The sequence below is a fragment of the Xiphophorus hellerii genome, chromosome 8, assembly GCF_003331165.1.
Source record: "Xiphophorus hellerii strain 12219 chromosome 8, Xiphophorus_hellerii-4.1, whole genome shotgun sequence".
Classification (NCBI taxonomy): Eukaryota; Metazoa; Chordata; class Actinopteri; order Cyprinodontiformes; family Poeciliidae; genus Xiphophorus; species Xiphophorus hellerii.
Genome location: NC_045679.1, coordinates 24,268,854 through 24,292,629, shown reverse-complemented (window position 1 = coordinate 24,292,629; position 23,776 = coordinate 24,268,854). Strand labels below are relative to the sequence as shown.

At 41.2% G+C, this 23,776-nt stretch overlaps 1 protein-coding gene across 1 annotated transcript in view; it reads left to right on the top strand.

Annotated features, from left to right (window-relative positions):
- The first annotated feature begins 293 nt into the window (after window positions 1-293).
- The window catches only part of jmy (junction mediating and regulatory protein, p53 cofactor), a 27,553-nt gene continuing 4,070 nt past the window's right edge, over window positions 294-23,776 (top strand). Inside the window, exons 1-9 of the mRNA XM_032569363.1 lie at window positions 294-1,852; window positions 11,075-11,248; window positions 18,254-18,404; window positions 19,345-19,514; window positions 19,973-20,138; window positions 20,884-21,074; window positions 21,178-21,252; window positions 22,323-22,418; window positions 23,023-23,542. Coding sequence (XP_032425254.1) covers window positions 998-1,852; window positions 11,075-11,248; window positions 18,254-18,404; window positions 19,345-19,514; window positions 19,973-20,138; window positions 20,884-21,074; window positions 21,178-21,252; window positions 22,323-22,418; window positions 23,023-23,542 — 2,398 coding nt within the window. The 5' untranslated portion in view covers window positions 294-997. The remainder of the gene's footprint in view (window positions 1,853-11,074; window positions 11,249-18,253; window positions 18,405-19,344; window positions 19,515-19,972; window positions 20,139-20,883; window positions 21,075-21,177; window positions 21,253-22,322; window positions 22,419-23,022; window positions 23,543-23,776) is intronic.

Genomic DNA, 23,776 nt, shown 5'->3' with positions numbered 1-23,776 from the left:
TGTAATCTTTGTTAAATATGCAATTAAGCATAAATAAGAAAAGGCATAACATATGATGCCTTCATGGTACATGGGATACCCCCAAACAGTGGTAAAAAGTGTATTCCACACCTTTGAATAAAACCTATCACAAAATTTATCTGTTAGCCCTATTTATGTTAATCTATATAAGGTCTATGGTGCATTTGAGTACATAAAAAATAGTACATAATGGTAATTTGTTTGCCCTGACAGAGAAATAGGCTCGCCTGTCTGACAAAGGTTTTCTGCTGGGAATAGGGTACATGTCAAAATGTAAAACATAAGATGGCTGAGAACATGAAAAACAAAATAGTGTTAGACAATTCTAAAAGAGTCATAGAACGAAGTAAGTAAAAATAAACATTTTTAGATTGACAGTATACGTTTTGTAATTGAAGTTACATTTTAAAAGTATAAGTAAATGTGTTTTTTCCCGATGAAATCGTGGACACTGAACATAGCATGCGGAGTGTTAAGTCCCTCCCCGCATTTGACAAACGCGCACGCACCTTGTGCTTGTAAACAGAAGCTCACACGTGACACGGAGAGCGGAGCCGAGTCGCGCGACCGTATTGTCTGAACGGACAAAGAAGCGTACTGTGAGCGCGAGCTTCGGCCAGGTGAGCGGCCAGGTGTTATGGCAACCGGCGTTATGTGCGGCAACACGAAGCCGAGTTTTTGCTCTTTTACAGACCGAGGTCTGGGAACGCGTTCGGTCGCTTGAACTTAATGTCTGAACCGCAAATCCTTGAGCTCGGTGGGAGAACATTGTTGACTGCGTTGTCGCTGCGCTCACGCACACAGCTGGTTTACTAAACTGGAGAGCCTTTGTTGTTCTGCTAAATCTCGCTGTTAAGGATTTTTTGCCCCCCTCACCCTCTGTCGCTGTCGTCAACTAGCAGTAGCCTTTAGCCTCGACGTCGGAACAAATTTATTTCCGAATAACCTCAATCTGTGCATTCAGCGGCCGGATGAGATGTCATTCGCCATGGAGGATAATTTGGAGTCCGGATGGGTGTCAGTCCGACCCAGAGTGTTCGACGAGAAAGAGAGGCATAAATTTATTTTCATCGTGGCCTGGAACGACATCGAGGGAAAGTTCGCCATAACCTGCCACAACAGAACCGTCCAGAGACGGAGCACTTTTCTGGACTTGGATTGTAGCCCCGCGGCTGCGCTTCCTGTCCCCGCTGCTGCTGCTGCTGCTAAAAGTCCGGCCAAAGCGAAGAAAGACGAAGCCTGTCAAGCTGGTAAACTTAGACCGCACTCTGTCCCGACAGGAAAACCCGCAACAAACACCAGAGCCGGAGACAAAAAGACTGTAAAAGATGATAGCTTGAAGGCGTTCGAGTGCGTCAGCCTCACGTTAGGGTCCTGGAATATTGTTACACCGAAGGAGATGGACATGGAGATCCTGGACGTCCCTTCGTCTCCCGAGGATGCGGACCCGGGAGACGGGGAGCTCAGCCTCCGGGAGGACTTCAGCTGGGCCGGCCTTTTCTCCTTCCAGGACCTGCGGGCGGCCCACCAGCAGCTGTGCGCCGTCAACTCGGATCTGGAGCCCTGCTTGCCCCTGTTCCCGGAGGAGCAGTCCGGCGTGTGGACGGTGCTGTTCGGCGCCCCGGGGATGTCGCAGCGGGAGACGGACGCGCTGTGCTACCAGCTGCAGGTGTACCTGGGTCACGCCCTGGACACCTGCGGCTGGAAGATCCTCTCCCAGGTGCTTTTCTCCGAGGGCGACGACACGGAGGAGTACTACGAGAGCCTGAGCGAGCTGAGGCGGAAAGGCTACGAGGATGCGCTGGAGGCGGCCAAAAGGCGGATGCAGGAGGTAAAGGGATTATTTTTCTCATAGTTTTTATTCTTAATAATAAAAAACACACATCATCGTCATCATTAAAGGTGATTTAATTATGTCAAAACTCATATATGTGCCGTTTATTGTCAGTGTTTACAAGTTATCCTAATTGAGCCTCCTGCTCTCCGGACAACCCCCCCCCCCCCCCCCCTCTCCCCCCTCCCCCTTTGCATAGTCTACCATCTGTTGCAGCAGCAGCAGCACACACACGGAGCAGTAATATGATCTGCTCTGGCCAGACATCCCACTCCAGTTGGCTGAATTGCAACAAGGAAGTTACATAGAAACATGGGGAGAACAAATGGAGGTGGAGTTACGCAGGGATGTGTCACCCACCGCAGCTGTTGGCTCTGTCTTCACCGTTAAGCCGTATAACTAAAAACACGCAGCATCGTAATTCAGAGTTAGCGAAAACTTTGTGGGCTACGTTGGCCTGGGAATGTCTCAGACAGGACTTTTGTCCAACGCCTTGGACAAATGTACTAGCGTGCTTCAGATTTGGTTAGATTTAGTTGTGGTTATTGCGTCGACCTCTAACATTTGCATGTTTTACACTAAGGCTGAAACAATTATTAGGATTAATCGTGATGGCTCCATTATTGGGATAATCGTCCACTAATTTAGTCATCGATTAATCATTAACTGGAGTAGGCAGACTCTGAAACGCCAATGTGCTGAAAGAACTACATGCTCAAAGCTTTAATTAAATCAAAATTGTGTAAAAATACATATACATTTTCCATTTAAGGTAAAAAAATCCCTTTGCCTTTAAAAATGTTCTTCACAGAATTCCTCAAGTAGCATAGATCTATCTATCTATCTATCTGTCTGTCTGTCTGTCTATCTAGAGTAGCCCTGTGTTGTACAGATTTTCACATATTGATATTTTCTAGTTGCAAATTAATACTTTGCTAGAAATAATCAAGCGTAGACAAAAAGAATACGGTTATTATTATGTATTAGGCAATAAAGTGTTTGTTTTCTTATTTTTTAAAAGGAATTTAATTGTTTGTTTGGATTTTTAGTATTTAATGTTGTATAAAAAAATCATACATAGTCATAAATATTCAAGCAATTTTTAAAAAAAAATATTTTGAATATGGCAAACTGAATTAAAACTCACAAATACAAGAAGTTGTGAAGCCACCACCACGTTTCTTGTGTCCGTTCCATTATTTGAAGGACGCTGAATATGTATGCACTCCACACTTTTCAGATAAAAAAAAAGACCAAACGCGATTAATTAGGTTTCTGCTTGTACCAGAACAAAATGTGAAGTAGTTTTACAAGTGTCTGTGTTTTCCAGATGGATCACATTTGTTGACCTGTTGTTTTATTGTTGTCCTCATTCCTCGATCCCATGATGTGTTTGTGTTAATTCTCTTGGCAACTTCTATATTTGCATTTTTTTTAACCTCAAACCCATTTCATCATCAGAGGGATGACCTCTGATTAGACGTAGGAATGTACTGACAAAAACATTTTGGGCTGATATTGATCAGCCCAAAATGTTAACATGTTACGGCTGATAGAAATGTTACTGTTTATGCAATTTTCTTCGAAGAGTCATCGTAGATGCAGATGGCTGAGGGCAAGAAGGGTTTCCTATAGAGGTCTGAATTACAGCGGTTCTGAAGAAGCCTCTGACTGAACACAGTTTGTGATAACAGTTTTATAAGTGCTGCTGTTGTCCATAATTTTCTTGGTTTTATAATAATAGTATCTAGTCATTAAGGGCAACAAGGAGGAAATTAATATCTGTTATTAACATCAACCCATGGTTTACTTATCGGTCTGATACAGATATGTTAAACATGAATAACCTTGAAATATAAGAGATGTATACCTCTTATGTTTCAGGTTGAATTTCTATTGTATGGCACGGTTGAAGTTGAATATATTTTTATGTGGAACTACCAAATTTAAGAGCAGATTGAACAGACAATATCAGATAGACATGGTACACTTTTGGAAATTCTCTTTTCTTTTAATATATATAAATTCACTTGTTGATTGTTAAAGGGGCAGCATAATGTATTTTTCAGACACTTAGTGCCATTTTATAGCACAATCAATTAGCTATGCTACCTTCAGTCGTATAAATCAAGTATGACTTTAAAAATTTTACTTTGTCATTTAATTTCCTGAAATTGTGCCTCTGTCTCTTTAAGAAACTCCTGCTCTTTCTGAAACTCTGCCTTCAGGAAGTCATGAAGTCTATTAAACCTTTAACGTCTTTGCCAGGATTCCACTGAGAAGTAGTATGTGCAATAAACTCAGCAGATGTGCATTTCTAACAGGCGTTTGCTAATTGCTGCTGGCTAGTCTGAAGGAGCTGAGCAGGACAAGTGCCCTGTGAGGCAAAAGCTTAGAAGCTTCGTCTCTGCCTGTCAAAGGAGGAGTTTCATCCTCGAAGGCGGAGCTAGGTCCACCCAGGTGTTTTGCATGGGAGATTAAAGAATTTCTCAAACATGCATGAAAGAAACAAGGCAACACTCTGTTTGCTTTGATGAGGGAGTAACATCATAACATTATGTAAAGCTAGTAAAAGTCGATTTTTACGTAATGCTACTTTAAAGTAGGTGATCCATTAGATCATAGGTGTCAAACTCTGGCCCGCGGGCCAAGTTTGGCCCGCAGTGTAATTATATTTGGCCCGCGAGGCAATTTATTGGAAATTAATATTAGAGCCGGCCCGCCGGTATTATACGGTGGCAACGCTGTGACGTCGCATTCACCGCTTATACTACAAATCCCATAATGCTCTGCTGTCTTTTGGCGCGTCAGTCAGGACAGAGGCAGACACGCCTCCTCCTCTGTGTCAGTAGCACTTATGGTAGCGGACATGGATGTATTAGGAAGGTGGTGATCCGTCTTCTTGCGCACTCCTTCGGTTGAAAGCCCCGGCGCCCCCCGCATCCCCCTGCCTCTCCCCCAAACCTCACTGCGACCTCAAACTACAGCCGTCACTGTGTTACCCTACCAAAAAATGGCAAAAAGAAAGACAGAAAATAGAACTTTTCTGGACAGGTGGGAGACAGAATATCTGTTTACGTTGTATGTGAGCAACTTTTCTCCTCAGTGAAGATGACGAAAACGTCTCACAGGAGACGTCTGACTGACGAACATCTTTGTTCGATAATGAAGGTTTCCTCAGCTCAAACTCTGAGCCCCGACATTGATGAACTGGCATCCAAGAAAAGATGCCAGGTATCTGGCTTGGCTGCATCAGAGCAGATCAGTGTGTCGCAAAATGAGCAATAAATAAGTTTTCTATGCACCTTTTCTTGTTACTCCAAGGCCTGAATGGTTTATTCATAGTTTATTTAATGATTTATTCATAGTTGTTATGTTATTTTATTTTCAAATTTATTAGCCTGTGTACAAAGCTAATTTTGACATTTGCCTCAGAAAGGAGGCATTCAATTTTTATTTAAATTTTATTTACTATGCCATTTATATGTTTTATTATTATTTTTAGCAACTCAATTTTGCACGCCTGCACTTTTAAGTTATATAAGCCTTGCTTGTTCAATATTTATTGTTAAATCAAAGCTTGTTTGGGTCCATATTAAAAGATTCATTTATTCAACCTTGCCCCGCGGCTTTGTTCAATTTAAAATTTTGGCCCACTGTGTATTTGAGTTTGACACCCCTGCATTAGATGCTGCCTTCTTTTATGACATGAGTGTCTTTGTCCTCGAAGGTTTCTGTCATCAGAAACGCAGCACAATACAACAGTCAAGCGAAACTCGGCAACAGCAGAGATAATATTTACTCTATTTTATTGGATTGTACATGGTTTTCTGTTTTCCAGGTCAGTAAGTCCGTTCCTAATATACGCTTACTGTAGACGGTTCGAGGGTGTTCTGACCTGCTATGAAGGGGCTAATTCTATTGGGACAGGATAAGAAAGAGGACAGACTGATTCACTTTGGTCAAACTAAGCTGCTGGTTGATGTCCAAAAATTTAGCAATGCATCTCCAAAATCAACGTGCAGTTTTCCAGCTTTATTGGGTAATCATTATAATTTGAGTTGCAATATTAATCAGGACACATTCTGGTTATACAGTAGGAGAAAATACAGAATATTTCCTGCTAAAATGTTTTTACTTTCCATTTAAAGCAACACCAGCTTTCTCCTGATTGGTTAGTTACCCTGGAGCAGCTGCAGACTTAAAATGCTTATGTTATTTTTATAAAATCGCTGCACTGTCTGGTCTTATCACCATCACACTGACAGACCGTGTCAGTGTCCAGACCTTGCTCTCTCAGATATCCGGGACAAGATGGACCGGTGGTGTAAGACCACGCATCCTCTCCATGTATGCGTTGATCATTGACCAGAATCACTTTGACTGTTTTCCCTTATCTCTGACCTGTAACTAAAGAAACCCAGACCAACAGCTAATCAGCAGTGAAGCTCACGCTTTAAAAGCTAATAGTTACAGATTAATGGCTTACTCAGATCTTTATGGTTTTTATGTAGTGCAAAAAATGTGATAATGTAGTCTTATAAACTAAACTTTATTAGTTGTTTTAGATACAGAACATAGACTCGCAAAGTACTTTTTACAAAGGGTAAAGGATTTCGTTGCATTGCACCAGGGCTGCAGAACAATTTACTCATGAATCAAAAGCTAAAATCTTTAAATCAGTATTGCATCATAAAAATACAATATGTTCCTGAGTTGGAGATGATTTCAGTTTTACAGCATTTCAAAATTTCTCTAGATCTAATCCCTAATTGTCATTAATTCACAAATGTATGAATGTCTGTCTCCTGAATGAAGGTTTGGTCTTGCTTTTTGTATAATGATGCAGCCACTTACCGTGACCTTTTGTTCACAATGCTAACGTCACTTTGGGGAAATGTGAGTGTGTTTTATTCTGTCAGACTGGCACTCAATTTTATGTGTACACAATTTATTTAGATTTTGCCTAGTGGGCATGTAAAGTCGTTCTACAGAATCAGCACTTTTAAACATTTTAAAGCATCCATTATTATTTGGGGAGTTCCGTTTTGGCACTTTTAGATCTTATTACCCCGTTTAATGATGTGTTGGCAATGAAGGGATATTTTCCTTGCGGTTCTAAATCAGATTTGACAGACTAAGGACCGTGAGACTGCGGGGTTGTTTCAACAACATCAGCTACCTTCTCAAGTGGGATTCCCCAAGGAACCATGTTCGACCCACTGCTTTTCCTTAAACTTACTGTGTTCAGATCAGCTCTTCATAGAGTTGAAATTTAATTATAATTCCTACATTTTTGTTTTCCTTGTTAAAACAAGCCGTGCCGTAATCTCTGGGTAATTTAAATTGATGAATTTTGCAATATTGTCTACAGTTGATTGAAGAAAAAGGCAAATAGTCCTACTTTGGCTCTACTGCTACATGGCTTTTGTTTTCATGTCCTTGCACGGGCTTTCAGAACATTCTAAAATCGATAAGATTTATTTAGTTGCGTTTATGTGGCCTTTCTCCCTCTCTACAGATTGTTAACTTTACAGAGATGAGCAGCTGCCTTTCTCTAACTTTCCTTTTTAAATTGGGAACCCACTTGCACTCAACATTTCCAAAAGCCATTTTAGGACGTTAATTCTTTGTAAGTAATTTGTTTAATTGCACGTTGTTCTGAGTTTCCAGTTGGAAATACATCTCCTTTTTTTTTTGTTTTTTTTTGTTTTGCTTTTCAAACATCCGCATAAATCAACTAACTGTATTTTGTGCAGGTGGTGCTTATTCGTGTTAATATAGCGGTGACAAACGTTGCATTTAACGTCTTTCAGGAAGCATTCCATCTTTGAGGAGGCCTGTTCACAGTCTGCATGAAAGAAAGTGAGGGCCCTCTCTTTCCTGTGTTGTATTTCAATTAAAAGGCACGAAGAGAAGAAAACTACTGCGGCGTAAGACGGAACAGATTTATGGCCGATGGGAACCGGTCTTAATGATAGGGTCTGCAGCTCCAGTATATCACCGAGAGGAAGATCTTCTAATTACGTCCTCCGCGCTTTTGCGGAGGACTTTTGTTGCCTTTAATGCTAAACTTGGCTTGTAAAATTGTACCTTCGTAAAAGTGCTTTTAAAACACGAATCCAAACCTGCCGGCTAACCTCTTGCTAGTGAGCCTCATTAGCTTTGAGCTCATGAGCTTTGAGTTAGCTAATGACGCTTTTTTTTCTCGTTTTGTAGGCATCACGTCTCTATTAGTATATGCTGTTGAAGTGCAGTGTGGAACAATAACTTATTCATCATTTTTCCAGTCCTTGAAGTCATATTTCATATTGATCCTAAATGATGTAATAACACTTTAAAAGTAGACTTTTTCCAAATCCTATCCTGTTCGACTTGGCTCATTTAGCTTAGGGGGTTTCCTGGCCAGCGGGGTGTGGGGTTGGTCAGTGGTTGCCAGGGAAACCCAGGGGCAAGGTAAACAGTAGGGGCAGTGTTGGAGCTGAATCGGGCAGTGTATGTCACAGTGTAGAGGAGCTTAGGAAAATCAGCTCAGAGTTGATACAGAAGTCGTCATTCATATCTGTGGAGGAAAGAGGAGCGGTTTATTCGCCACTTTAGGTGATTATTGGACGGTGGTACTTTCAGTGTCGCGTCTGAGGCAGAAGTAGAGGAGATGTGTTGCGCAGTTTGAATCAAAGAAGCTGGTTTCCGAGAGAGCTCTAAACAAAAGCTCGACTTAGTGGCGTTTTTAAGAACAATGAACAGTCTGTGGATTGTTGAACATATGGTACGAATCAGTAGCAGGCAGGATCAGTCGTTTTTTTGTTGTTATTTTTTACTCATTGTGTTTTGTGATATCATTCCTGGCCACACATTAATGAGCGTGCACTTACAAATCCTCCCAGGCTGAGTCTTTGTGCTTGTTGAGAGTTTTTTTTCCCTCCTTGCCTTAGCTTTGAGGTAGCCATTCTTTCAGGCTGCATTTAGTTCAAATTGGAGCCAATTTAAAATGAAGTTTTAAATAATAATAATAATAATAATAATAATAATAAAAAAACAGGGTTAGAGTTTATCTGTTATAAAATGGTGGATTAAAGTGGGTAGAAAAATACAAGCTCCAAAGAACAAAGTAAGGTAAACGACCCTATGAACACATAACTTGTTAAAAGTTGACGCTTTTAACTGAATGTGTTCCTGCCGTAACTTAAAGCTACAGTATTAAACTTTTAGAAAAAAGTTTTTTGTACATATTTGTTCAAATTATTCATGTAAAATTAGCTCTTCAACTTCTCCCACTGCTCCCAGTACTAATTGCAGAAATACTTTACTCGGTCAGATACAACCAGTCAGAGCCAGGAGGAGGGTCTTGGTGTTGTCAATCACTTTCATGCTCACCCTGCAGCATACTACAGCTTTAATGTAATTCCTCAAGTAGACTGTTGTAATGCAATACTTTAATGAGTTTGATGCTGAATCATAATGTTTATTTTATTTGCCAGTTTTTCTCTGAAATGGAAAGGTGGTTTGATTAGGGAAGCATGATATATCTGCATCTACATTGGTACTAACCGATGTTCATAATTTGTTTACGTATTGGTATGGGTCCGATAAGTAGAACTGGGCTGATATTAATAAGAAATGTTTATGTCTATGTTTTTTGGTGTTTGTGTTTCAGGAGGGGGCGGGGCTTGGTCATGTGACAGTGGATCACTAGCAACCTTTTAACTGTAGCGTTACCCTTGACTACAAGAAGGTCAGATGTAGCACTAGCGAGCTTTACGCTCCACGTTTTGTGTCGTCTTCGATCCGTTTAATATGCTCTGTCAATTTGCCACGTACAATGCAATAACGTTTGGGATCATTTTCAGTATTTTTTTTGTGGAATGAAACCATTTCAAGAAACCGCTTTATGTTTACAAGTAATTTACAAAACGACTCGTATAAAGATCATGTTAGAAAACTCTACTTTCCTGCTTACAAATCCTAAAAACTTTTAAGTTGGTGCATACTTAGCCGTCAGTCTGCTATGGTTAAATTAAACTTTGTTTAAGTCCCCAAAACCCCTTTAGCTCTGTAGCCCAGTGGCCCACATTCTCCTAAATTGAGGATTTCATGAGTAAAAATGTCCTTTATTAACGGTAATGAAACCCTGAAACAACAGCATGCGTTACAGGATGATGTAGGAACTGTCATGTGACATATTGGTGTTATTAATGTTATCAAGTGAGTCTGAAGTTTGTTTGTTTTTTGTTTTTTTACCCTGATAATGCATTTTACATGAGGGTGTATTAATCAGAGTAAAGGCTGAGTAAACATGTTTGTCCTAAAGCCACTAATGCAGCTCAGATGATCACTAAGAGGGCAGTGAGTTACAGCACTATATATAGTTCAGAAAATGTCTGGATGGGAATGTGGCCAAATGTAATCTAGGGGAATAATAGTCCAGAATGTGTTGTAATTAGTGATCCTGGTTCATGTGCTTTATGTAAACACCTTGTATATGAAGCAGGTGAGTGAGAAATTCCTCCAAACATGGACTTCAGTTTCATGTTCTACATCGAAGAAATATGAACAAATATTTGTTTAAGCAAACTTTATTGAACGTACGTATAAATAAAGGCACATTGTCCGTACCCTTGTGTCTGAACAAAAAACAACAATAAAACAAATTGATAATGACAAAAATAAAGAATAAAGTCGGTTATATATTCTACCGCTGTAGAAAAAAAGTCATAACATTACGAGAATAAAGTCGTACAGGAATAATAACACAAGAATAAAGTTGAAATAATGGCAATAAAGTCAGAGTATTATGGGAATAAAGTTTTCTTATGACTTTATTCTTGAAATATGACTTTTCTTATATTATAAGGACTTTATTCTTATTATTCCCGTACGACTTTATTCTTGTAATGTTATTTTTTAATAATGCTATGACTTTATTCTCGTAATATTATGACTTCTTGTAATTTTGTCTATTTTTGTAATTTTGTCTCTTTTCTTAGTATAATCCTAATACTCCATCATGGGAACTTGATTGTAAAATTTCAAAAATGATTTATTTTAAGCCTGCTTACATAACTTGTTGCTCTAACTTTGATGTGAGGCATCAGCTTGAGCATTGGAGGCAACCTACAACACTCCAAATGCACCTTTTCACCAATTCAAACCGTTTTTCAACATTGAGGTGGTTCATGGTCCACTTTTCAAGCCTCCACCCCGTGTGCTTTGTCCCAGGTGTTGGAAAAGCACAAGGCCATGGACAGCATGGTGGAGCTGCTGCAGGTGTACCCCGAGGAGGACGAGGCGTACGGCGAGCTGCTGGAGGCGACGACTCAGCTGTACCACTACCTGCTGCAGCCCTTCAGGGACATCAGGGAAGTGGCAACGCTGCGGCGGCAGCAAATTAAGGTAATTCTACACACACATACACAAAGACAAATGCCCATCTGTTTTTAGAGCTTGTTTTAAGCAGGTTTAGACCTCCATGTAGCCGGATTACTCATTTGCCCTTGAAGACAATTTGCCTCCCGTCGGGCAGACCTTCATAAATCAGTGGACCACTAACCCTAACCCACACGGTAAAAAAACGGGGTTCTGTGGTTTTGGTTAGAGCAAGGCGACCCTTCTCCAGTTAGTATCCACTCATCAGCCCACTGCCATCACATTACTGGTACATGCTGAGGCTTATGAAGCTGCCGTGGTGATGATGCAGATGATGGCAGGATGGAGGGTAGAGGATCAGCTAGAGAGGCTTTTTTCCCTCTTGCCTAGAGCAGATTAACCACCAGTCTAAGTATTATTACAGCGGCCACTAAACCACTCGGTAATTCTGCAGCCTCAGCACTCTTTCTCTACTCTCTTTGTTGCCTTTCTTCATCAGAGGCTTGAAAAGAGAATCTAGTGAGCTTGAGAGGTGATTCTTGATAAAACCTGTCCTATTGGTCAGTAGGTCAATGTCCTATTTCTGGACGATTGTGAGACAGTTGCAAAACTGATGTGTGCTGAATTTAATTTCGAACTTTAAATATTAGAGTCCCTCTCAAATAAGCAACAGAAGAACAAAAGCATACACTTTCCCATTCCATTCAGTTTCAGTTCAAATTTATTTGTATAGCACATTTCAGCAACAGGGCAGGTCTTTATCACAAAAACATCCTACAGTCATCAGTTGTTAAACATGCAATAAACATTCAATTTAAAACCATCAATGCACATCAAATATGTTGATCAATGTTCCACTTACTACTAATCAAAAGTAACTCTAAACAGGTGGGTTTTAGCCTTTACTTTAACTTTCCCACGGTCTTAATAAATGTGGCCATTTGGACCCCATGAGCTTTTTAGTCTGTTGTGGTCCAAAGAGGTCAGACTGACCCCATGTGTGCTTTTACAAGCTTTATTTTTTTTTTTTGCGTGGTTCTGGGAATTGACGGTCTGACAGGACAATCGTTGGATTAAAGGAACTGTGTTTCAGCTGTTTTCTGGTTGGTTGTCCATGTTTGGTTCTGGGGATGCAGAGTAGACTAGAACCAGAATACCAGAGTGGTCGGTCAGGTTGATACAACAACAACAGATCTTTAATGTATTTTGGTGCTATGTCGTTTAAATGATTTAAAAGCTAACAAAAGTTTTTTAAAGTCTATTCTCTGAGCTACCGGGAGCCAATGTAAGGACTTTATATCTGTGATGATGTGCTCTACCGTCACTCATCATTAGGTCTAGATATCCTATTCCAACTACACCAAAAGAGTGCATCTTTTCCTGCTTTTGGAAACTTACTGATTCATAATACACATATATAGCATACGAAGGAGTGAGCTTTTGAAGACAAATAATGTTTTTGCTGCTGCCTCAGCTTTATGTCAATGTTTAGGCTTTCACAATTTCTCACTTTGGCTGCCAACAACCCTTAGCTCTTTAAGTTGGCTGCTATAACTACTATGGTCAGCTCCAGATGGAAGGCGTCCTTTTCTCAAGTCCAGTGGAGACTTGCAGTCTTGTGTCAAAATTTAACACATCCACTTTAGTTTAGTCTAATTGGTAGAGTATTCATCTTGGGATCAGAAAGTTGTGAGTTGGTGTGACTAGAAAACCGCTCAGTATGGTCAATCCATTTACTAGAAAGTTTTTAAGGGACTTTTAACTGAGATAATTCAAGCTTCAGCAGTATGGAGTCTTGGTCATTTAGGATGTGATAATCATAAATGAAGCCTTTGTCCTGTAAGCTCATGCAAATAATTTTTTTCAGATTCTTACATTTAAATCACCAAAAAGATGCTACATTTGGGTATATTCTTCTTTTGGCACTGCAAAGAAACCTAAAACTCAGGACCCCTTGTTGGTGATTTAAATTGTTTCGTTAGTTTGTTCTCAATGTACATCAAACCTTGTGATTTTGCTAAAGCAAAAATACTCCTGTGTAATTTATTTTTGGTCAGAGACTGTGGTTTGTTTTTAGATGGGCAGTGATGCATTATAACATAGCTTTGCATTATGTTATAATATTATTCCCTCATCAAAACATACCTGGAGTGTTGCTTTGGTTATTTCATGCATGTTTGAGTAATGCTTTAATCTCCCATGGCAACCATTGAGGGGGAGCTAGGGCCACCTTCCTGGACGAAGCTCCTCCTCTGATCTGCAGTCTTCAAACTTCCGAGCTTCCACCTCACAGAGTGAGACTCCTCCACTCAGCTCCTTCAGACTAGCCAGCAGCAATTAGCAAACACCTGGTAGAACTGTACATCAGCTGAGCTCATTATAGGAGCTGCTTCTCTGTGAAATGCTGGTAAAAACGTTGTTAAAGTGTTAATAGAGGAGCCATGTTGTGATGACTTTCTGAACGTGGAGCTTCAGAAAGAGCAGGAGTTTCTTAAAGAGACAGAGGTCCAATTTCAAGGCGTTAAATTACAAAGTCATGTTTCTTTAAAGTCACATTTGAAATATATGGCATTTTCTATAACAACTTAAGGTAAGATAGTTACTTGATTGTGCTTTAAAATGGCACTTTGTGACTGGAAAACATAATAGAGCGCCATCAAAATATGGGAAATAAAATAATTAGAGGAGATTTTTTGTTGTTGTTGTTTGTTAATTTAATAGCATGGACAGCAATGTGCAAAATTTTCCACATATATTTGAGAGCACCACCTCATTCTGTTAAAACAAGCATGGATTGTTTCACAGGTATTGTTCGGCGCTTTTCAATAAAATAAGATTGAAGCATCGAAGGTGCATTGTGACCTTGTAACACCTGACACTGTCAGTTATAAAAAAAAAAAAAAAAAAAAGGAGGTATCACCAGGTCAGGCTTTTTAAAGATCGTGATCAGCCAGAAAACTGCAATCGGCGCTCCCCCGATGAACAGTGCTTCTCCTTCTCTAAACTGCATTCCTTACTCAGCATGCTGATCCCGCATGGCTTCACCAACCAACACAAACAACTGTGTGTTTGTGGGTGTGTTTATGACCCTCTATTATGATGGTATTTAGGTTCTGGGGTGGATCCTGATCTAAATAAGGAATGTACAGTCTCTCTCAAAATGTAAAATGTCCAAAGAGCAGAAATCTGCTTTAAATTTCACCTTTTTTCGTCAGTGAATTCACTAAGAAGACCAGCTACAGTTTAAGAAATTGTTTGATGTCATCTTGCTTTTTTTTTTTAGAGCTCTAGAAAGTATTTCAAGCTCACTGGTGAGTCAGAGTGTTGATCTGTGTGGAACAGGAAAACTGTTTATTAATATCAGCTCTATGGAGTTGAATGGGTTCATCCTGTTGTCAGAACTCTCTTCTTAGTGCTTTGTTAATTAAAAGCATGGCTCTGATTGGCTACCTATGAAAAAGCTGTAGTTTAATCAGTCAATGAGGTTTAACACACATGTATCACGTGTAGGCTATTTTTAATTTATTATTTTGAATCTTAAGTGATTAGTTATAGGCTACATTACTGTAAAATAATAGTTGAATAAATAAAATTGATGGGCTCTCTTTGTTTAAACACATAACACGATTCAAGAAATTTCTCTGCCTCTATTTTCAGAATTTCTTCTTCACCGTTTTTGTTTTCATAGATGGAAAATCTGCTGGATGCCAAAGTTTTTTTGTTTTTTTTCCCCAGCTCTGCCACCTGCTTCCCTCAGGGCGATCCAACGACTAAAAACAAAGCTGTATGCAAACAAATTTGTGCTGTAGACTCACACAGGAAGTAGTTTTCCCCCCCGCCCCCTCTCCATCCTTAACTCATGAGGGAAAAGGAAGGAGTTGGGAATTGGCACACATTTTCATTTACATGCAGTTTGCATTGTGCTTGGCGTTGCTGCTAAAAGAGCAGTCGGGGATCAGTTTCTAACTAGAACGGCACCCTCGCCTGACCTCCTTTGTTGGTGTGAATTTAAATACTTTAGGGGATGTGTGAGACTGTTGTAAAAACACGAGTGCTTCAGATTGCAAGCGAAGCTGAAAGAATGAGCCGTTTATGCCGGGTATCTCTTCTATCTGCTCTGTGCCTTGAAGGTTTGTAACTGATTTGTGGATTAGAGGTGCACCAATTGCAGTTCTCTGGTCAGTTATCAATTTTATAAAAATCCTGACCTGCTGATAAAATTTTTTTGGCTGAGAAGTCTCTAAACATAGTGGAAAAAGTAGGTAGCGGCACATGAGATCAGTTTCACATGTTAGCATTAGCTGATTTCTGAGCTCCCAAAACTAGGGAAATCATCCTGTTTATGAGGATGCTTTTCTTTAGAAGTCAAAGAAGCTTAGAAGTGGAGGGACAACGAAACAAAAACAAGCCCAGTCAAAATCCAGACCAAAATCTCATTCAAAAATGTGCGGCAAGACCCGAAAATAAATGTTCACATGCATTCATCATGTAACCTGACGTAGCTATGTGTCAGGTTACAATATTCAATATTCTGCTAATGTCAAAAAACACAATTTTGCAACTGCTGTGTTTCCATTAAATGAAAAACTCAATTAAAATCACACGTGAAAGCATTTGTTGCTGCGTGTTTATTAAAATATATCCCATGCCATTGTCCTGCCACTTCCTGTTGTCTTCTGTCGTCTTTTCTGCCAGAAGTAACATCCAGTTGTTGATCACCACTCGTGTTATACAAAAGAAGTGATTTCATTGCAGTTTTGCGAAATACATTTATTTTGATACAGCCAAAAAAAAACCCCACCTCATCCTAGCATAGAAACCTTTTTAATTGGAATGTTTCCATTCAGCGAATTAAATTTTTTTGTAATTCCAGTTTGTGCAATTTTATGAAAATGCAACTATTATGCATTTCTAGACAGTTCAGGCCTGAGCAGAAAGGGGTTCCAATTACCGCTTCACACAGCATGCATTGTCACACGGCAGCGGTTGTCCCTTTGGTCCCCGATGCCACCTGCCGGGTTCGCCTTCATCTGTAAGGCAAATTCGACCCCAATTCAAAAATGTCACATAGCGTAATATTCAAATTAATTAGTTCTGTGACCTGGATTGAAGTAAATTGTCTCCCTGATTACAGCAGCTGTCGTTATTAATCTATTGTTGGGTTTAAACCAATCAGAAGGATTGTCTCAGATTCCATGAGCTCCACATTCTGGCGCTCATTGCCAAACGAAATCCAGTTTTTAACCACGTGAAACCACCAGGATCTTCTTTTGAGGCATTTATTCTCTTTCCTCTTCTTTATTAAGTTTTAAAGAACATTTTATTTTAGGTCCAAGTCTTAAAGCTTTTATGTTCATTCGTAAGAAATGCTCTAAAACAGCTGAGCAACCTAAAGTCTCCTCTTTTCCACCTTTAAGAAGTTCCAGCTGCTTGATAAACACTCCCATGTGTGTGTGTTTGTCTCCTTCCTATTTTAACCAAGTTAGATGGGGACCACCATGACAGCACGCATGTCGTAATCCCAGCACTCCATCATGGGAAGTGGTGTCACTTCTATTTAAAGACAGTTTGACACGTCTGTGTTCAGTCTCCTGCAGCCCGTTCGAGCCGGGGTGTCGAGACCCGCTGCCGCTGTGTTCAGAAGGAGGGAACGCCGACTTCTACCAGTTTGTGTCGGAGCCTCCTGCTTTGCATAAAAACCAGTTCAGCAGACTCCAAATCATGAGGCAGCTTTAATGTAGAGATATTTGGCTCCAGTTCGTTCTGTCGCTCAGGTCAAAGGGGTCAAAGCGAGCAGAATCGGCAACAAGATGAAGATCGAAATGGGTTGTGCCATTCACACTGTATGCTGTCCAACTTGCAATACCCAAACACTGATGTAATGCACTCAACTTTTTCTTGACTAGATTATAATTGTTTTTTCTTTTTTTTTTTTTAAGTTTTTGCTGACGTAACCCCCCCGCCCCCATTTATGCTCTCTGCTTCACCTCAAAACCACTCCCTGTGCATGAGCCTCTCGCGCACGGTTCCCTGGGAACACAAAGCGCTCAGCCAGTGACCATGCCGTCTATCATACACAAGGGTGCTTTCGAGTCCTTTTGTTGGCGGTTATTGTAATGGTGTTTATTTTGGAGCTCCTGCGCACGCATCTGTTTTACATTGAGACGTTACTATCCAGCTGCACGTGCCGAGAGGCCCTGGAAGGGAGTCTGCTTTATTGGCTGTGTACATTTTGTTCCACACGCTGCCCATCGTGTCATCGTTTTGGTTATGTTTCCTAGCTAGCACCCGGAGCAAGGTCTCACACACGACAAGCATTTTCCACTCATCTCGCTTTTTTTTTTTTTTTTCACTCATGACTGAGTGGCTAAAATGTTACAACTTTAAGAGCTGTGCATTATTTTTAAAGTGTCCTTTAGTGGATTTTTAACATTTGACTAGTGGGGAGCTGGGTTACGGTCACTATAAACACTAATAACCATACCCTTCACCACCCTCTGCTGTAGACTGAGAGTATTACAGAACCCTTGGTGGGTCTTTTACTAGATATTGGGAGGCTGTGGAAGGAAAAAGTGTGCCTTGTCAAAGTATTCACACCCTTTGAACCTCTTTCTGAAGGCCCCAGATGTTTATTAGAGGACATCAGTGGACAAATTAGTGGCATCATAAAGGCTAGGCAAACGCCGCACAAAGAAAACTAAAACTGCACATTACTCCCAACACAGCGTCCACCCTACAAAACACCAGTTTGTTTAAATTAAAAGGTGTAATAAAACAACAAATTCAAATGAACCAATCGCTCATTCAGTCATAAACAGGCTGAAACCCATTTATCGTTGTCCTCAGCTTAACAGTTATGTTCCATGTTGTTAGTCTGTCCTGATAAAATACATTAAAGTTTACTCTACTGTACACAATGTGATAGGGATGAAAGAGAGATAGTTGAGATTTTTTTTTAACTAATATTATTCCAGTTCAGCTGTCAGAACTTTGTGTGTTGAACCTGCTCTGCCTCTCCCTCTCTCTCTCCAGATCTGTCTGGAGACGGAACGTCTCGGCCCTCGCCGCGTGGAGAGCCTGAGGAAAGAGGACGAGGAGTGGCAGAAGAAGGCTCAGGCTGCCGTGCTCGCCATTCAAGACCTGACTGTGAAGTTCTTTGAAACCACAACCCGAGCTCAGAAAGGTAAACGGAGACGAGAGGCATTTCCTCTATCCGTGGGAAAATGTCAAACGCTCTATTTACTTTGGCGTCTTAACATTTGAGTGTATATAGGTCGTTTATAGACACGTTGCAGTGTGACGTGCACTAGAGCCTTCACTCCATCTTCCGACTGGAGGGCAAAAAACTGCTCGGCGACGATGACTACCATTGGGTTTAGCTGTCAAGTTGTCAACATGACGTGCTAAATCTTAAATGTTTGCGTAACATATAAAAGAAAAAATTATACATGGCTTTGCTGCCAATTATCAACACAATCACAACTAGAAAAGGTCGATGAATAGTTTTTATAAAAAATGAGCGAGAGAGATTGAGGTAGGTCAGTTATGCTAGCTTGACTTTGACAACCGTAATATGTCGATGTGCTGCAGAATTCGGTGCGTTTCGGTCCAGCAAAAAAAAAATTATAAAAAGGCAAACCACACACCAACTCTCTCACAGATTAATAGTAGAACAGGTGTTTAAATTAGCTAACTAACCACCGTTGTGTTCAGACAATCACTTTTTAATAATCTCAAAATAAGCATTAAGCCTGTACAGTAGACATAGAAATGTAACGGACTGAATGTTCTGTTCTTTGTGTGGGAAATGTTTGCATGCTTTTTGGTGTTACTGATACTCTAGTGGAGCTGTTGTTAGTCAGTTGCTGTGGCAACAAGTCTGTGCGTAGCATAGCTGACACAGGGAGCGAGAAAAAAGAAGAATCCAAGTGGTTTTGAGTTTTTCTTAAACGGTTTTTCCGAGTTTCCTTTTGCAGTGGCACAATGCAGTAAGTTAATAATACAAACATCTCCAGGACTCATTTTGTTAACAGAATTGTACAACTAAAATGTGCCAATGTGTCAGTTAAATTTAACTGCTTCGTGTTTTCACCAATGCTGTGTGCCCTCCTGCATGTTCGCAGCTCTGTATGAGCGGATGCGCGCCGACCAGAGGAAGTTCGGAAAGTCGGCGTGGGCCACGGCAATCGAGCGCATGGAGCGGCTGCAGTACGCCGTTTCCAAGGAAACCCTGCAGCTCATGAGGGCCAAAGAAATCTGCCTGGAACAGAAGAAGCACGGCCTGAAGGAAGAGGTAAAGCGGGGCGACGCGATGAAGAAAAATAAAAATTAATGCAGACAAAGTGTTTTTACTTTAATAGATTGGTGCTTTTCCAAAAACAAGACTTGTGCGTTAAAAGATGGAGGGAAAATAAGCAAGATAATGGACTTGGAGCAATGATCTCATGGCTCTGGCATCCCGTGATGGAGGGAGCAACATCCTGCTGTACAACAGTGGAAATGACTCACTGGGAATGACAGTCGGGTCAAACGTTTGTTTTTTATGTAAAGCTGTGCTCTGCATCTCATCTCAGGAGTCCAACGCTACCAAACAGGAATCCGCTTCGGTTTCCACTCCATCCGACTCGCGTTAGAAACAAGAAGCGCAGTCGAATCATGTTTTATATTTTTGGGAAAATCAGCCAGCCTGCATGTCTGTGTCCTCGGGGCCCGGGAGGGCGTGACGTAACGCTGAGGCTGTGCTTTTTCCAGATGCAGAGTCTGCAGGGTGGGGAGGACGCAATGATGCGTCTGGACCAGCTGGAGGCGCTGTACTACGAGCTGCAGCTGCAGCTGTACGACATTCAGGCCGAGGTGCTGCGCTGCGAGGAGCTGCTGCTGACCGCGCAGCTGCAGAGTCTGCGCAGGCAGATGATGGGTGAGCGTCTGCGTGGCGCCGTTTCTGTCGGATCCAGTCGTATAAGTAATGCGTGTTCACAAATAAGCTAGGGGAAAAAACTTTTTAAAAATGTTGTATCCTGTCCCTAAAAATAATTTTTTTGTGTTGCTATGAGGCTTATCTTTCCAAATATGTATGATTTTTTTTTTTTTTTTTTTTTTGCATGAGTGCCAGAGATTTTAGTTTAAATTATCATAACCCTATTAAAGGGTTAATAGAGGAGCAATCCTGAAGGCGGAGTTTCATAAAGCGCCCTTTAACTCTTTTCATAAAGAGCAGAAGTTTTTAAAGAGACAGAGGCCCAAATTCAAGATGCTAAATATCAAAGTCAAATTTATTTTAAGCCATATTTGATATATGCAGCATTTTTATAGCAACTGAAGATAACATAGTAACTTGATTGTGCCATGAAATGACGCTCTGTGGCTGGAAAATACATAAAAATGCCCCTTTAAATGAAAATGAAGTGCTTGTTTTTGTTCTAACTCACTTTATCAAACATTTTAATCACGACTTCTGTAATACATTTTAGTGAAAATGTGGTACAATTTGGGAACATCACTCCTTAATCTTACAAGATAATTTAGATACATTCTGTTAAACCTCGTCAAAACTCAAAGGCTCTTGCTGATTATTTCCTGGTGTTCTCTTGATAGTCCCCTGATTTAGCACTCACAAAGCTGTTTATTCGTCAAACTAGAATCTCTCCTGGTTTTCCTCCCAGAGCGACAGGATGAGGTGGTCTACTACGACGCCTTCGAAAGCCCAGACGCCATGAAGGGTGAAGAGGAGCCTGCGTCCCCTCCGTCGCCCCTCAGAGATGAAGAACTGTGCGCCCTTCAGCAGAGGACGCGGCAACTGGAGGCCCGGAGAGGCCGCATCACTGCCAAGAAAGTCTACCTCAAAAACAAGAAGGTCAGATCTGCGTGCTCCTTCAAACGCCGCCAGGTGTTTCTAGTTATTTAAAGCTTCGTCTGTTACACCTCTCTGTTTCGTTTTTATTGCTTTTCTTCATTAGGAAATCTGTATCTTCAATCACAACCAGAAAACCCAGCAGCGCCAAGGAAGCAATGTCGACTTCAACTCTCTGCAGGTACTGAGGCAGGTTAGAACCAGTCATTTGCTGCCTGTTGCTGCAGCAACACATTAGCATTCGCTGTGTGTCTTTTTGTTTTTTGTGTAAACTGGGATTTGAACCGATGACCTTCTCGCTGCGAGGCATCAGTGCTGCCACCTGTTCCACCGTTCAGCTCATAAATCAACACGGAAGAAACAAACCGAAACCAGAGAAAGATGTGGGAGTGCATCCATACTTTGCAATCCTTCTGCTGAAGTTAAAGCTACAGGTCATCTAAAGGCTGTTTGAACTATATGTGGATCTCTAGACATTCTTGTTGTTTCCTTGAATGTCAGCTTTCAAAAGTATCTCACACAATGTTTCGCTGCTGTAATGGTGTCTTCATTTATCGTACCATTTATCACGAGAAATTTCTTATTATAAGAATTCCGATTTATCGTCTCAATAAATTTTAATTTACGCTTTTAAAAAAAAAAAACAGTTGACCGTATGATCAGAAATGTTATTCTTGCTATTTTCTCCACTGTTCAACTAGAGCATGAAGAAATATCAGTAAATTCAAAAATATGATTAAATGTAATTGTTTGCAGTTTACTGTCATAAGTCACACTTCCTTAAGCGAGTAGCGTCTTGAAGAAGCCTGTTCCACTGGGAATGTTTGTCGGGGCCGCATTTGTGTTTGTGGGCCTTTGAATGCTGTGGCCTTCAGTCACAGTTATACATTTTCCTAAAAATTAAATATTAAACACTTAGTTAAGTCATCATGTTTATCATTGTCTCAACAATACCACAAAAACTAATAATATTGTGATATAATTCCAAGTCCATATTGATCTGCAGCGTCCATTTTCGACACAATACAGCAGTTTCCATTCAGGCCTGAACATAAAACTTAACTCCCCATCTGGCCAGAGCATCAGATTTCCTGCTGTTGTGACCATCTATAAGAAATTTGAAGTGGTAATTATACTTTTGCAAAATATTGCGCAGAACAACGTTAAATAAATCCGGCTTATCACCACTAAGACCAGTCGCACAGGTGGATCTAAACCCTGCTTTTTGTTTTTTTGTTGTTTTTTTCAAAGGGAGGAGAAGCTGCAGAAGGTGATGAAGCAAAGAGAAATGTAACTGTGAGTCAGGAAAGGCAGAGGGCTCTGGACAGACTTCGCAACCTCAAACAGGTGAAGATTTCACCGTCATTATTGCTCACCTCCACCGTTCTCTGCTGTGACGCTCTTTCTATTGTAATAGCTGCATTAGAAGTGAGTATCTAAAGGGGCAGCATTATGTCAAATCGTCTTTTTTGAATTCACATCATGCTATAATGTTATTCCCTCATCAAAAACACACCTGGAGTGTTGATTTGATTGGTTCATGCGTGCTTGAGAAATCCTTTAATCTCCCGTGGCAACCGTTCAGCTGTGCAACACGCCTGGGTGGACCTAGCTCCGCCTCTGAGGCGCGGCTCCTCCTCGCTAGTAAAAACGTTGTTAAAGGGTTAACAGAAGAGCGATGTTGTGAAGAGTTTCAAAATGAGTGAATTTTTATAAAGACGGAGGTCCAATTCCAAGGCATTAAATTCGAAAATCAAGTTCCTTTTAAGTCATATTTCGTGTATGTAGCATTTTTATAACAACTGAAGTTAATATATTTACTTGATTATGCTATAAAATAGCATTATGTGGATGGAAAACGCATAATACTGATCCTTTGTGATATTTTTATGGTTGTGTCCTGTGGAGATGAATGAAGTCTCTGACTGATGTTTTCCCGTCTCTGACGCAGCGTTATCCGGGTCAGGTGACCCTCCGGTCCAGTCGCCTGCGCCTCTCCCAGACTCCCGGCCGGAGGCGAGCGGCGCAGCAGCCCAGCACCCAGGCGGTCAGCGTCCAGACCGACTCCATCGCCGACCTCCCAGAGCTCTCGGCTCCGCCCCCGGCTGACGTCTACAGCTGCGAAGGCGCCTCGCTGCCCTCCATCGACCTCCAAAGCGTGGAAGCGGCGCCCCCTTTTCTCTCGCTGCCTCCCCTCTCGTCGTCTCCGTCTCTGCTCTCGGCGGGGCCGCCCGCCGCGCCTCCCCCTCCGCCTCCGCCTCCTCCTCTGCCTCCCCCCCCGCCTCCTCAATCGCTTCCTCCCTTCGAAAGCCAAGCGAGCTGCCCGACCAAGATTCAAAAGTGCGAGTCTGAATGCGCCTCGCTGCCGCTCGCTCCGTTTTCCCCGCGGTTCTTTGACAGCAGCCAGCTGCTGACTGCCAGGAAGAAGCTGAGGAAGACCGCATCGCTGGACTCCTCACAGTGGAGGAAAGGTAAGGAAAACTATCATGAGCAACCCACTTTAGTAGTGTAGGTTAGTAAACTTTTCTTGACCTCAGGGTTAGATCCCCAAATCAAAGATCTCCGTCTATCTGGGCCGGCCCAAAGTCCTATGGAGCCATTTGATTTGTTAGTTTGATTGGCCGAGCTTAAATTCAGTCACTGTTAGCTGGTTGTTATTTTCTGAGATGCATTTGTGAACAAACCGAGCCCCCAAACTCAAAGAA